Source organism: Onychomys torridus, chromosome 6 (genome assembly GCF_903995425.1).
Source record: "Onychomys torridus chromosome 6, mOncTor1.1, whole genome shotgun sequence".
NCBI classification, from domain to species: Eukaryota; Metazoa; Chordata; class Mammalia; order Rodentia; family Cricetidae; genus Onychomys; species Onychomys torridus.
The window spans coordinates 41,358,548-41,373,363 of NC_050448.1; the positions used below are offsets into that span (position 1 = coordinate 41,358,548).

General features: G+C 38.8%; 1 protein-coding gene across 1 annotated transcript in view; it reads right to left on the reverse strand.

Annotated features, from left to right (window-relative positions):
* Window positions 1-11,959: 11,959 nt before the first annotated feature.
* Window positions 11,960-14,816, reverse strand: part of Gpr149 (G protein-coupled receptor 149) — a 64,285-nt gene continuing 61,428 nt past the window's right edge. Inside the window, exon 4 of the mRNA XM_036190564.1 lies at window positions 11,960-13,350. Coding sequence (XP_036046457.1) covers window positions 12,781-13,350 — 570 coding nt within the window. The 3' untranslated portion in view covers window positions 11,960-12,780. The remainder of the gene's footprint in view (window positions 13,351-14,816) is intronic.

Consider the following 14,816-nt stretch of genomic DNA (forward strand, 5'->3'; position numbering starts at 1 on the left):
CGAGAGGGCGGGCCGTTGAGTGTCACAAGCAGGCATTTCCGGCGACGTCACGAACGGATGAGGCGGATTGTGCGGCTCACGTGCAAGTTTGTGTACTGGTTCGCCTTGGCTGCTTAGATGCGGGGAGGGCGGGGAGAGGACGGCAGCGTTTTTAACTTGGCCTGAAAAAGTGTGGCAGTTTGAGTGAACTTTCATTCCGTTGGTAAAACGTAGAATTTGTTTGCAAAGCCGTTTATACTAAATACATACCTAACAAAATCATGGGCCAATGTGTACTCTCCTCTAAGACCAAAGAAGTTCGTCATGGTCTTAGAAACTGCCCGGCACCTTGTTCAGTCATATAAGTCTACACGCGAATCTGCCCTCTTTAAAGAATCTTCATTACCGGAACTGGGGTGTCAGCTTAGTTGGTAAGAGTGTTTGCTTGGCATGCAGGAAGCCCTCCCTGGTTTCAATCCCAAACACAGTCTAAATGGTGTTGTGATCCAGACCTGTAGTCTCAGCAATCAGGAGATGGAAACAAAGAGGCCGGAAGTTCATGTCATCCTTGTCTACATAATTAATTTGAGGCCAGCCTAGGATACCTATGTCTAATAATGAGTAATAATTATAGTTATTATTTACTATCTTACCTATAGCATAAAATAAGCATATGTCTTTGGAGTCAAGGCAGAACTCTTGAGAAATGTGAATCACAGCTGAAGATTCACAATTTGATTTGAAGCCATATGCTGCTTATTAACAAGGCTAGTCAGTGCTTTGTGCCACCTATTACAAAGTAATGAAGTGAATGAGCCATGAGGTCTTAATTATCACCAAAGATTCTCTAATTTGTTTAGACCTTTGAGTTAAAGGTGACAGAGATACTTGGCCAAAACCAAAAAAAAAACACAAAATGGCAGATATATATGAGTTTTTAATTGCGTGGTTGTTTTCCTTGAAGGGAAGAATATACACACACACAATTAACTTAGAAAGAGAAATGCTATACTAACAGGAAGTAATACAGAATAATCCACTGTAGCCTGAAAGTTTTTTGACTAAGTGCATTTGAGTTCCTGAAATCTCTTATTATGAAAAGGCAGAACCTCCCAAAGAATTTTGTTCTAATTTTCCTAGAAAAGCCAGGGAAGACTGATTCATCACTGGAGATTGGAAGTCAGCAACGCACCTACACAGACTTTGTCACAAAACATCCACATCTCCTCTCTAGTATAAGGATGCCTTTATCATCTCTGTGTTCTCCATAAATGTCCTTGTTCTCCCTTTAGGTAGTATATAACCCTGTCCTCTGTCTTCACTTCCATACTTTTGGCTACCCAAAGTCAATTATACTCCCAAACTGTTAAGTAGAAAATTACAGAATGAATTCGTATGTTTTAAATTGTGTATTGTTCTACTTAGTGGGATGAAATGTTGTGGTTGTTTGTGTTCTGCATGGTACTTAAATCATCTCTTTGTTCATTGTATCTATGTTCTGTGGGCCCCAGCTTCCCAAACTCAAGTTTGTAACCCCATCCGAGGTCATGTAACTGAATGTTAGGGCTGTGAAAACTTTGGCAACAAAGAAAGTTTTCTGATCATGCAACACTTAAAAAATTAATATGAAGCCAGGCAGTGGTGGTGCACACCTTTAATCCCAGCACTCGGGAGGCAGAGGCAGGCGGATCTCTGTGAGTTTGAGGCCAGCCTGGTCTACAGAGTGAGTTCCAGGAAAGGCTCAAAGCTACACAGAGAAACCCTGTTGAGTTCCTGGAAAGGTGCAAAGCTACATAGAGAACCCCTGTCTTGAAAAGACAAAAACAAAACAAAATTAATATGAAATCAAGCGTGTAATTAAGGCAAGGTATTTTTGTTACACGAGCCCATGTTACATTATGCAGCTTCACTGTAGCTTTGATTTGGAACGTCAACTTGCACACACTGTGATGGGCATACAATCACTATGCAGTGTGGTAAACATTATCTGAAATACCTGGGTTCAGTCAAGACTATTGTATGCTATGAACTGTAGTGTTCTTAAAATACATAAAAGTAAACTGCTGTATAGAAAAATGATGGTTTAATTGTAGAAAAACAATGCTTGCTATTTTCATTCTATTGGTAAAATTATTAAGGCCACTCCACGTAGTTAAAAGGGAGGTTTATTTTGTGGGGTAACTTACAAATGAAGGGATAGGTTGTAGGGTCTGGGAAAGGTATGGTGCAGTCCGGCGGTGTTCTCTGGAGAACTCCGCTTGGTCTACCTCCAGTGTCCAGGGTCCCAGAACCAAGAGAGACCTCCTCTCAATCCTGGGTCTTCTGCTTCCTCCTCCACCCCGCCTTGTGGGCATGACCATTACCGAAGCCTCGATGGGGGTTGGAACTTCCAGGCCAATGCTGGGATGGCTACCCACTACATCATTCCTTAGCATTAATTACCACATTATTATATCTTTGGACTGTAATGTGCTAGAATGTTTGATTTTTAAAATTTCTGTTTCAATTGCCAATCTGAGTTTCATAAAAAACAATTAATGAATTTGGCTTGAGATGACATGGAATTTCCAACAATTTTGGAAATAATTCTAAATATACTTCTGCCATCTTGTGCTTTGTATTTATGTGAAATAGTGTTTATAAAGTCAAAACATTGATAACTGTAGAAATTACTGATAATGCTGTACATCCAGCAGTGAAGTTTTATTTATGTAAAAGTAAACTAGCACACCAACCTCATCTGTATACATACTTGATTTTGTCATTAATAAATGGTAAAAGTATATTATTGCAAAGAATTGGCTGTTTTGTCTTATTTTCTTTTTCTCTTTCTTTCTTTTTTTTCTTTTCTTTTTCTTTTTTTTTTTTTTTTCTAGATAGGGTTTCTCAGTGTAGTTTTGGTGCCTGTCCTGGATCTTGCTCTGTAGATCAGGCTGGCCTCGAATTCACAGAGATCCGCCTGCCTCTGCCTCCCAAGTGCTGGGATTAAAGGCATATGCCACCACTTCCTGGCTTGTCTTGTTTTCTTGAGACAATGTCTCATATAGCCCAGACCTGTCTGGAACTTGTCATAGAGCCAGAGAATGTCTTTGAGCTCTTGATCCTCCTGTCATCACCTCCCAACATGTACTACCATGCACAAATCAAGGAATTGTTTTAAGATAAATTTCTTTATTATTTCTTAGTGGTGTCCAATACTCTGTATACCTATATACCCAAAATTACAAAAACATTTCCTGAGCAAAAAAGGATTGTGAATGGAAAAGGTTTAAGAGACTGTGCAACAAGCTTCCTGTCCTTTACTTCCTGTGTCTCTTAGTTCTTCAGAACAGGTATGATGGCTTTGCAGTGTTTGTGTTCAAGTAACCATTATTTAACTTAATAAGGACTCCTTCCCTTGATTATTACCATAGTAATTGTGGTAATAATATGTACAAAAAGGAAGGCTTGAAGTGTTTAATTTAAAAGAAATGGTGAAGGTCCTTAGTTTTATAAGAAAGAAAATTATATGCAGAGATTACTAAGATAAATGATAAATAGGAATCTATGTAAAATTGTGAAGAAGTAAAAACAATCAAAATAATTTTGCTGTTGTACTTCAAGTTGATATGTTATGTACACAATACAAGATAAACTCTTAATTAAGATGAAAAGGCATCACATTTAAATAAGGAAGACAGGAACAGAAAACATGTTCTGATTGACAAGAATGTAATGTGCCAAAAGCACTGAGCCACCCTTTCCTTGTCATCGTTAGAAGGGTGGGCACAGCTGGGGAAGCTATTCGGAGAAAAGAAGGAAAGAAAGGGCAAAACACATTCACATAAAAAAATAATTACACTTTATCTATGTGGTGTGTGTGTGTACATGAGTGGAAGTCAGAGGACGACCTGGGGTCAGTTCTCTCCTTCCATCACGTGGAGTCAGGAGATGGAACTCATGTTGTCAGTCTTGGCAACAAGCATGTTTATCCACTGAACCATCTCACCAGTCCCCACATTCACATACTTTTAGAAGGTTTTGTTGGTTATTGATAGTAATCTCTTACTGGGCCCAGTTTATTAATTAAACTTTATTATGGAAAATTCGAGTGGGAAATAACAGTTTATAAAGGTTCAGTGATATCTGGGGTGGCAGGCATCCATGGGTATTTTAGAACATATCACACACAAATAAGGGAGCACAATGGTCAATGTCTCAAATTCTACTCACCTCAAGTCTCTTTTTTCCCCTCTAAGTTTATATGTGATCCAATTATGTGTATCTTTAATGTTGTTTATCCATTTTGTCACTTTAATCTGTATGTCCTCAGATACTGAACAAAGAAGATTAAGGAATGTTTTCCTTTTGAATAACTATGAGATGTTACAGAAAAACATAATTAGTAATAAGTAAAATTTGGAATCCAGACTACTGGTTGGGAGAGAGAATGTTACAGTGCTATGCATTCAACAGCTTACAATACTATCCTTCTCAAATGCTGTCTTTACTGTTCACAGGCTAGAACATGAATGCATATTGTGTTCAAAATGACAATATTTGGTGCCCACTTCCACAAACATCCAACTGCCCCATCCTTTACTCTACTCACCAATTAGAATGTAGCAAGAGTGAGCCACATAGAATCACAGAATGTAGTAAAAATAGACACTACATAGTTTAGTTGGTATCAAGAAATCTGGTATGCTCTATAGTCTTTATATCAATACACTGCCCCATTTGCAGGTTGATATGAAGGCCTGGAAGTAGGTCTTGTTAACATTCTCCTTGAGAATCAGAACCCTTCATTTTCTTCTTTCAGGTCCTTATGAGATTTTACTCTGTTAGGCTTTTCCTCCTTTTTTAAGATAAGGCGTTATGCAAGAAATCTGGAAGATATGTTACTGTAGAAAATAGTCCTTGCATGTGTGTTCTCCTTCTAAAAGTTGCTGGCTTTATGTCATATTTGGGCTCATTAACAAAAATCTATGCTAATGAATCCTTGACTATCAGAGTCTAGTGAATATGTCCAGCTAATTCAACCTTGTTTCCGCAACTGGTGTTCTGATGGCTGCCATTCTTTGTTGGCTTATTGGCAGAAATTTCACTTGACTTCAGCCATATGGATACTTGGCTCTATCCCAGTAATCCTTGTGCCACCAACCATCATCTATTGCCTCTTTACCTCTTGTGTACTAGAGAGGAGCATCCACACCCTTTCTGAACTATTTAAGAGTTGAGGGAAGTTTTGTAGTGTTATTACAATTTGTACTGGGGAGTTTTGTGTAAAGTTGATTCAAGCTAGAGTCATTTGGGAAGTAGGAACCTCAATTGAGAAAATGCCCTCTTCAGATTGGCCAGAAGGCAAGACTGTGAGGAGGCATTTTCTTGATTGATGATTGATATGAGAGAATCCAGCCAATTGTGGGTGATGCCATCCCTGGGTTGGTGATCCTGGGTGCTATAAGAAAATAGGCTGGTTTATTCCTAATTGCCAGAAACTGGAAACAACCTAGATGTCCCTCATCTGAAGAATGGATAAAGAAAATGTGGTACATTTATACAATGGAATATTACTCAGCTGTTAAAAAACAATGGCATCAGGAAACTTGCTGGCAAGTGGATGGAACTAGAAAAGATCATCCTGAGTGAAATAACCCAGATCCAGAAAGACAAACACGGTATTTACTCATTCATAAATGAATATTAGCTATAATGTAAAGGGGGACCATGCTGCAACCCATAGACCCAGAGAAGCTAAGTAACAAGGAAAGGTAAAGGGAGGATGCATGAAGCTCATAGTAAAAGGGAAATAGAATGGACATTGCCAGTGAATTGGAGGAGGGATCAGGAAGGGAGAATGGGGATGGAAATAGTAGGAATCAGGTAGGGGAGGACAAGGGAGAGAGTACTGGGAGAGACAAGTGGAATCTGGGAGTATCTCTAAGATGAGCTAGAAACCTAGAGCAATGGAAACTCCCAGGAAACTATGAGGGTGACCCTAGCTAAGACTCCTAGCATTAGTGGATCTGAAGCCTGAACCAGCCATCTCCTATAACCAGGCAAGACTTCCAGTGAAGGGATTGGGACACCTACCCAGACATAAACTCTTCAGCCTGTAATTTGTCCTGCCTACAAGATGTGCTGGGGTAAAGATGGCACAGAAATGGAGTGACCAACTGATGACTGGTATAGTTGGAGACCCTATACCCCAAGAGGGAGCTCCCTACTTAGGGTCAGGACCCAGAAGTGGGATGCCTCAGAGACCTAGTATAGAACCAAACAGGAATGGCAAAAAAAAAATCAATGAAATAACTCCTAATGATATTCTGCTATAGTCAGAGATTGGTGTTTAACCCAACTGTTATCAGAAAGGCTTCACCAAGAAGCTGATGGAAACGGATGCAGAAACCCACAGCCAAACATTAGGTGGAGCTGGAGAAATCCTGCAGAAGAGAGGAAGGAAGGGCTATAGGACCCAGTGTTGTCAAGGGCACCACAAGAAAACCCACAGAACCAACTAACATGAGCTCATAGGGGCTCATAGTGACTGAACTGACAATCAGGAAGCATGCATAGGACCGACCTAGGTTCTCTGCATATATGTTACACTTGTGTGACTTGGTCTTCCTGTGGGACTCCTCGCATTGAGAGTGGGAAATGTCTCTGACTCTGTTGTCTGATTTGGGGACCCATTCCTCCTTCCCAGTTGCCTTATCTAACCTTAGTGGAACTGTGAGAGAGGCTTCAGAGGGGGAGGAAAGGCAGAGGGCTTTTACCTCAGGTGTACTTTGTTCCCTGGATTGTTCTTGGATGTGATATCATGTCTCTGTGGTGATATTGTGTTCCCCAAAATATTGTGCACCCTAATAAACTTACCTGGGGTCAGAGAACAGAACAGCCACTAGATACAGAGGCCAGAAAATGGTGGCACACATGCCTTTAATCCTAGCATTCCAGAGGCAGAGATCATCTGGATCTCTGTGAGTTCAAAGCCACACTGGAAACAGACAGATGTCGTAACAAGAGTCTTTAATCCCAGGAAGTAATAGCAAGAAGCAGAAAGGTATTTAAGGTGTGAAGATGAGGAACTGGGCCTAGTTAAGCTTTTAGGCTTTTGAGCAGCAGTTCAGCTGAGATCTATTTGGATGAGGACTCAGAAGCTTCCAGTCTGAGGAAACAGGATCAGCTGAGGAATTGGCAAGGTGAAGTGGCTGTGGCTTGTTCTGCTTTTCTGATCTTTCAGCATTCACCCCAATACCTGACTCCAGGTTTGATTTTATTAATAAGATCTTTAAAGATTCGTGCTAGTTGTCTCCTGTGACGAACGTTGACATTCAACTTATAAAACATGTTTATTCTTATTGGATGTCAGAACATTGTGTTTAAATTAGTCTGTCCCAAGAAAGTTCTGGGGAAGGGCTGCTCTGTTAAAATTTAGTACGTGCTTACTGACGTTTATTTACATGTTTTCTGATCACGTATTGCAGATTCTGTTTTTCTGAACTCAAACAACCTTCATGGATCGTAGAGGAAAATGGGATGGGGAAATTGAAGGTGGTTATGAACAAGATTTGCTATGCCCATGTATGAAATTTTCAAATAATTAATTATAAATTTTAAAAGTAGGATGAAAATTAAAACAGGAAAAAATATATAAGGAGAATCAGCTAGGGGAAGAAATGAGTAGAGCAAACTCCAGGAAAAGTTGCAAGTGTGGAACTGTTATTGTGCTTTTCCCATGGAGTCATGGACAGTATTCCTTTTCTATGTGTGACAACACGCACGCACCCACGCAGGGAAAGCTGATTTGAATGCTTGTTGGGGCCCCACCATAGGAAGAAGAGAGTCAGGACTGATAGGCCGTTCAGGTGACAGATACAAGTTTCCAGTCCCTCAGGTGGTCAAGTTGATATGAGAAGACCCAAAAGCTCTCACTACAAATCAGTTTCTTACTGTCTGGTTTGTTCAGGACCTTTGAAGAGGGAGGCAAAGAGATATAAGTAATAGAAGATATCTATGCATCATATGAGTGTCTGATGAACTGTGGGAACTGAGAGTAATTCAGAGAATCTTTGGAATGTAAAAATTGGTGTTGGGGGTAAGGCAATGTTGTGTGGACTCTATCCACTAGCTTTATACTGGGCTTAAATTGTCATATGTATACTTGTATATGTGTTTTGTTTTATTTGCAGTTTTAATCCCACGTACTTAGAAAATTTTATTCTATATAATAGTGACCAATTATAATGAAAAATGAATAAAATAAGCTGAAAGATGTGAGTCAGAGAAAATCTGCTTATGAAATCTAATATCAGAGAAATTTATCAGAAGAGCTTCAAAATAATGCACAACCAAGTTCCCTTTGTGCTCTAAGAAATACAACATGCTTTTCTGCTTTAGAATGAGTTGCCTCAGTCAAGACCAGCTGTCCAAAGTATTAGGGGTTATATAGTATGTGTTTAAATTTAATTTAATTTTTACAGGCATTGTGTGTCTGCAGTTGGTAGGAGTCACCACCAGATGGTGACACCAACAATGAACCAGTTTTTATCTTCAGGTGTATCTGTTTATAGACAGATAAGCTATGTCTAATTTACTGTCCATTACTAATGAGAATTTTATAACTTTATCTTACAAGAATAAGTTAAGACATTTAAATATAGTACAAAATAGCAAGATACTTCCTGTGTCAAAAGAGGGTTTCATGATTACAGTCATTCTAAAGAGTAAATGAACTTGAGTTGGCCAGTGTAATTAATCACAAGGATTTGGAGGTGACATTTATGCTTCTGCATGGCCACATTTGTGTTTTTTCCTCAATTCAACACAGATGGCTAAGAATGCTGTGTCTGTCACAATTTATTTTTAAATTGAGTTTAATTTAATGTGTATGGGTGTTTCACCTGTATGTACGGCTCTGCGCCACGTGCATGCAGTATCTGAAGAAGTCAAAAGTCAGCATCAGATCTCCTAGGACTGGATGTGTGTGCTGAGATTCCAACCCAATGCTCTCATCGCTGCTCCGTTTCTCCAGCCAATGTGTTACACATTTTTAACATAATCCCTAGTAGCCTTTTAAATTATGTCTCAGATAATTAATCCCAGTACTCTTTAACACAGAGAATGTTTTGAAGTATATCCTCTGTATAGCCTAAGAACCAAGGGTAGTTAAGTGAGGATATACTTGATTTTTTACTTTTTCGTTCTTCCAGCCTAGGCTTAGTCAGTGAAAAGAAAAAATGGAAGATAGTCAGAAATCTGAATATACTGTCTTCTAATCTCTTAAACCTTGATTTCCATCATCTCATTAAAGGCCTCCCATCCTATCAAAAAGGGTTTATTTGCATTCAAATCTTTATTGTGTTCTTTTTTAAGTTTCCTTACAGCCAGAAGTTACATTTAAGATAGCCGTATCACTTTTTAAGAAAATGAGCTGGGTGGTGGTGGTGGTGGTGGCGGCGGCGGCGGCGGCACACACCTGTAATCCCAGCATTCAGGAGGCAGAGGCAGGCAGATCTCTGTGAGTTCGAGGCCAGCCTGGGCTACCAAGTGAGTTCCAGGAAAGGCGAAAAGCTACACAGGAAAACCCTGTCTCAAAAACAAAACAAAACAAAAAACAAACCAACAACAAAAAAGAAAATGAGACGTCTAGATTTACCAAAAATGATCTCCTAGGAAGCACCATTGGAATGTTCAGTTTGATCTTGCTTGCTTCCTCCCCTCCTTTCCTTCTTTCTTATTTTTTTTCTTTTGGACATGGGGTCTCATTATGTAACCCAGGCTGGCCTGGAACTTGCTCTGTAGACCAGACTGGCCTAGAATTCTGCCTGACTCTGGTATTTTGGGATTAAAGGTGTTTGTCACCACACCCAGCTCGATTTGTCTTTTTTATGAAAACTTCTTTCTTTGGACACAGGATCTCCTGTATACAAAGTTGGCTTCAAACTCCAGGAAGTAGATGATGACCTTCAACGCCTGGTGCATACTTGGAAAGACTGACTGTCAATGCAGCTGCATGCTAAGCAGATTTGCCCAACCATCATTGTGTTCAATAACTCTCCACTTTGGTGAAGAATGTTCACCAATATATATATATATAATTATAATGAGAATTCCTGTAAGTTTAAATTTATATGCTATGCCTTATTATAGGTTTGCTTTTAAAAACATTAATAGTGACATTACCTTTCCTTAAATTTAGATAATGAGATATTGAGTAGTTATGAGAGATGGAAAAATTTCATTGAGGTCATTTATTAGAATTTTATTGTTGTTCTTGCAATATTTTATGTTTCTTTTTAGGCAGGGTCTTACTTGATAGTCTAGGTGCCTGAAACTCACTGTAGAGTCCAGGCTTGCTCAAACTTGCATCTCTCCTCTGGTTTCTCCTAAGTACTAGAAATTTAGGCATGAGCCATCACAACTACCATTTATTTATGTATTTATTTATTTACTTACTTATTTTGAGGTACTCATTTTCAAAGTATATTTTCTTGATGACAAATACTCTCTGGAGAATGTAACAATATAAAAGCTTCCATAAAGTAACTTTAAGAGTTTTGACTCAGTATAATGAAACATAAACCAAAACAAACTGTTCTAAATATAATTAATTTAATCTGTAAATAACATATATGCCTGCAATACAGGTACACACAGTCTAAGAATACACAAAACAACAATGACTTTTGTAGGTAAATATCTAGGCAACAACATATTTGGTATGTTTATAGAAAGATTAGAATAAAATAATTTTAAAAGATCAGAGTTTTTGAAATATTGGTGTGCTGATAAAGTATTTGAAAAATTAATCTTGTCATGTATTCATTACAATCATTTAATGAAATACATATTGAATTGGTTCATTGTTTGAGATAATACATTGTCTTTAGGGAAGAAATCTTAAGGTTCTTAATTCTAGAAATAATATTTGAAGTACATTTTTTAGACTTCAAGAATGCAAAGCAAATCTTAGAAACCTTCAGCACAGAAATAGACTTCTTTTGTTAGACTCAGTAGTTTTCTTCTTTAGTCAGAAGCTTGTTACCCTAGTGTGGTGTACCTCTCAGGACTTAATGTGACAGGATTATCTCTCAGTCTCCATTTAAAGAAACAGAGTAGTTATGAGATGGTGATATGGTTATAGCTTGCTATAATTTGGACCCTGCAGGTTAATGTCATGAGTCATAGTTCCCCAGGAAAGTACTTTTAGGATAGGGAAACATGGAGGTGGGCCTACTGGGATGTCTTTGGGCCATGGGCACACGTTCTAGAAGAGGTTACGGAACACCATGACCCCTTTCATTTGCTCGCATAAGATGAGAAGTTTTGTTTGCCCTGTACTCATTCTGCCATGTGCCACCTTGCCATAGCCACAGAAGCAACAGAGTAGACAAATAAGGATTGTTGGGTTTTTTGTTTGTTTGTTTGTTTCTCTTTTTACTCTTTGGGGGGCTTGCCACCCAGCTCTTAAGTAATCACACATGGAGATTTATTATTAAATGTAAATGCCTGACCTTAGCTTGGCTTGTTTTTAGCCAACTTTCTTAAATTATCCCATCTATCTTTGGCCTTTCAGCTTGTATCTTTCTATATACCTTTTTTCTCTTTCTGTTTCACTTGTTTGTTTGCTTGTTTCAAGACAGGATTTCTCTATGTAACAGCCCTAACTGTCCTGGAACTAGCTCTGTAGAGCAGGCTGGCTATCTACCATTTTTTACTTCTTACTCTGTGACTTGCTGTGTAGCTGGGTGGCTGGTGCCTGGAGTCCTCCTCTCTTTCTCCTTCTTTTCTTGCTCCTTGAACTTCTCTTCTCAGGTTTCTCCTATTTATTCACTCTGCCTGCCAGCCCTGCTTATCCCTTCTCCTGCCTTGCTATTGACTATTCAGCTCTTTATTAGACCAATCAGGTGTTTTAGACAGACAGAGTAGCACAGCTTCACAGAGTAAAACAAATGCAACAGAAAAGAATGCAACACATCCTTGCATCATTAAACAAATGTTCCACAGCACAAACAAATGTAACACATTTTCAATTAAAATTCTACATCACATGAGTCCAAATAAAGCATATCTCAGGTATCTGTTAGAGGGAGAGAAACCTAACAAGTTTTTTCCAGAGATGTTTGAGTAAAGATTACTTCTAATTCCACTTGCAATATACCGAATATTTAAGAGTGAACTTGACACACTGGAAAGGGGAAGATATATTCAAGAGAGACAAACGGAACCACTCACTAAACTACTTGAGTTTTATAACAACAAATGAAATAACAGTAGACTAGGGCTATAGGTATTTCTAAGTTTCCATGTTAGAATCTAATTTGTCTTATTGCACAAAAACGTACTTCCTAGACCACTGAAAGGCTAAAGCAGTAACTGAAATAAGCTTGTTTGGCTGGACTAGGCAAATATGTATTTGAACACAACTCAGAGTTTTGGTGCAATTTTTCCCCCATTTCCACAACATCTCTTTTCCCTCTTGCAGTAAAAAGCAGCATGTGTGCAGAAACTCATGCATGAAAACAGCTTGTTCTTTTCATACATAGACAAAAATACTAGCAAACGAGGTCAAGATTTGGTTTAGAAAGGTTTTAGAAACCAGACACAAAGTTGTTCAATCACCACAGTGTATGATCTTTAAGTAGTATATGAAATGCACTTTATGTATGCATTATGGCAAGTCACTGAAAAAATAATAACCAGGAAAGCTTATGTAAGCCTATTATTAGAAGAAGAGGGAAATGAGTCTTAGCACTAGAGCAAGTTTTGCAGTCCGACGTTGCAGAGCTGTTCTGGCCCCGTTAGACCCAGCACTCCCTAACTACCCTCACTTTCTGCTTCCCTTTTCTTGTAGGCTTTGTTTAACAACTGGATCTCTTCCTGGTAGCCTTCTCTGTCCTGATGCTGCCGCTTACTGTTCTGTCTGTGTGCCTCCACAGTGTCTGGGATGGAGATGTTGATATCACCATCCGGATCGCTTGTGGGTAAGAAGAGGGAGTATGAGGCAGTTTCTCCTAAATCGCATGAGACGAATCTGTTTTCCTTTCTCGAGTAGCGCAAAGAAGGAGACCTGACTTTGGTGGAGGACTGGCTGATGTTGCTGATAATTGACACAGTGTCCAAAGCCTCATCATTGTCACAAATTTCAAGAACCTCCAAGTGTATTTTCACGCTGGTGTCCGCAAATGTAGAGGGAGACTCCTCTGAGTTTGGTTCATGGCCAACACTTTTTGATCGATAGACTTCTATTTTCTTAGAGGCAGGGGTTATCTTTTGCCCTTCTGCACTGACCTCGTAAGTAGAAAGAGAGAGGGTTTTCCCCGTAGGTGCTTGGAGAGACACGGTTCCCTGGAATGCGCATAAAGGAATAGCCAGCCCACTGGAACGCTGGGGACAGAAACAAAATGGTCATATTATTGAAATTGACACATAGAAATTCATTTTGCACAACAGAATGGTAAGCTTTCTACTTTGGATCCATTTCCCCCGAAACTACTTACAGATAATGAGATTCTTCTGTAGCTCAGTTTCTCCTAGGTCACATATACCTAAAGGAGTGCATGAACTTAAGAGAAGGCAAGAGATATTTCCAGATTTGAAAGAGAAAGGAGTATACTGATAGGAAGCAATAAGATAGATGTTCCTTTCCAAGTGTAGGATTTGGGCATAAATTAAATGCATATTTACAATGTGGAATTGCTTTTATATTTCTGCTACATATTCAGGTACATTTATAAGCACACATAGATCATAGGAAATGTAGATTGTTATCAGCATGCAGTGTTTCTTCTCATTAATGTACCTAAGAGAGAAAATGGTGTTTGTAAAGCTATGATGCAAATTAAGTGTAGAGGATATTTCAGCTGTTAGTTCCTAAGAGGAACCAAATGTCACCAGTTGCTTTACTTTTCCATCGAGAAGACAGTCATTAAGGTAAACCCAATTATAGAGAACTCCATGGCGCTGGAAAAAGCCTCCCCAAAGTTTAGACCTCTTTTTATGAAGCAGCATTGAGAGATACTTAAGAAATAAAAAAGAAAATAAAACTGATTCTCATAAAAGTCTCTAATGCTTATTGCGCTTTCATACTTTCTACCAATCCCTTTTCTGCTTACATGTTAGTGATGAAAGGACATGGCAATATATAAATACTCGGAGTTCTCTGCAACAGATCCCATCAGCATTATCTGGAAACTTGTAACTCTACCCTGGAGCTAACCAAGGGAAAACTCACTTAATAAGGCCCATGTTGAATCTACTGTATGGTAAAGTTTGAAATGCACTGCTCTAATTAAAACATGTCCTAGTCCATAAAACAAGAAGAGGAGGGGTAACTTGACAGATACTTTTATACATTCACCTATGACTGAAAAACGTCGAGTTAACTTGCTGGGTTACTGGGTTTGCCTATATGTGCTTTACTAGTTCAAGATGATCAAACTTCCTAGTTTTCCTGAGCTCATCTCAGTTTTAGCATTGAAAGTCTCACATCCCAGGGAACTTTTCATTTACAAGAAAATTGTTATGAGGGAATGAGGCCTGGACATTTGGCATCCAGTCCCAACAAGAATAAGTAGAGGAAGACCAGGACTGGATTCCCACTCTTGGAGAACAATATAGATTCTCTTCTATTCAGAGAAAAAATTTCAGCAAAATATTTCAAATAGCTTAGTATTTTTCAGTGTTTTTTTAATATTCATTTTTTAATCTTATGAGTGTTTGCTTGCACATGAGTATGTACATCATATGAATGTCTGGTATCTAAAGAGGCCAGAAAAGGGTATCAGATCCTCTAGAACCATCATTATACCTGATATGAGCTTTGTGGGTGCTAGGAACTGTACCCTACTCCT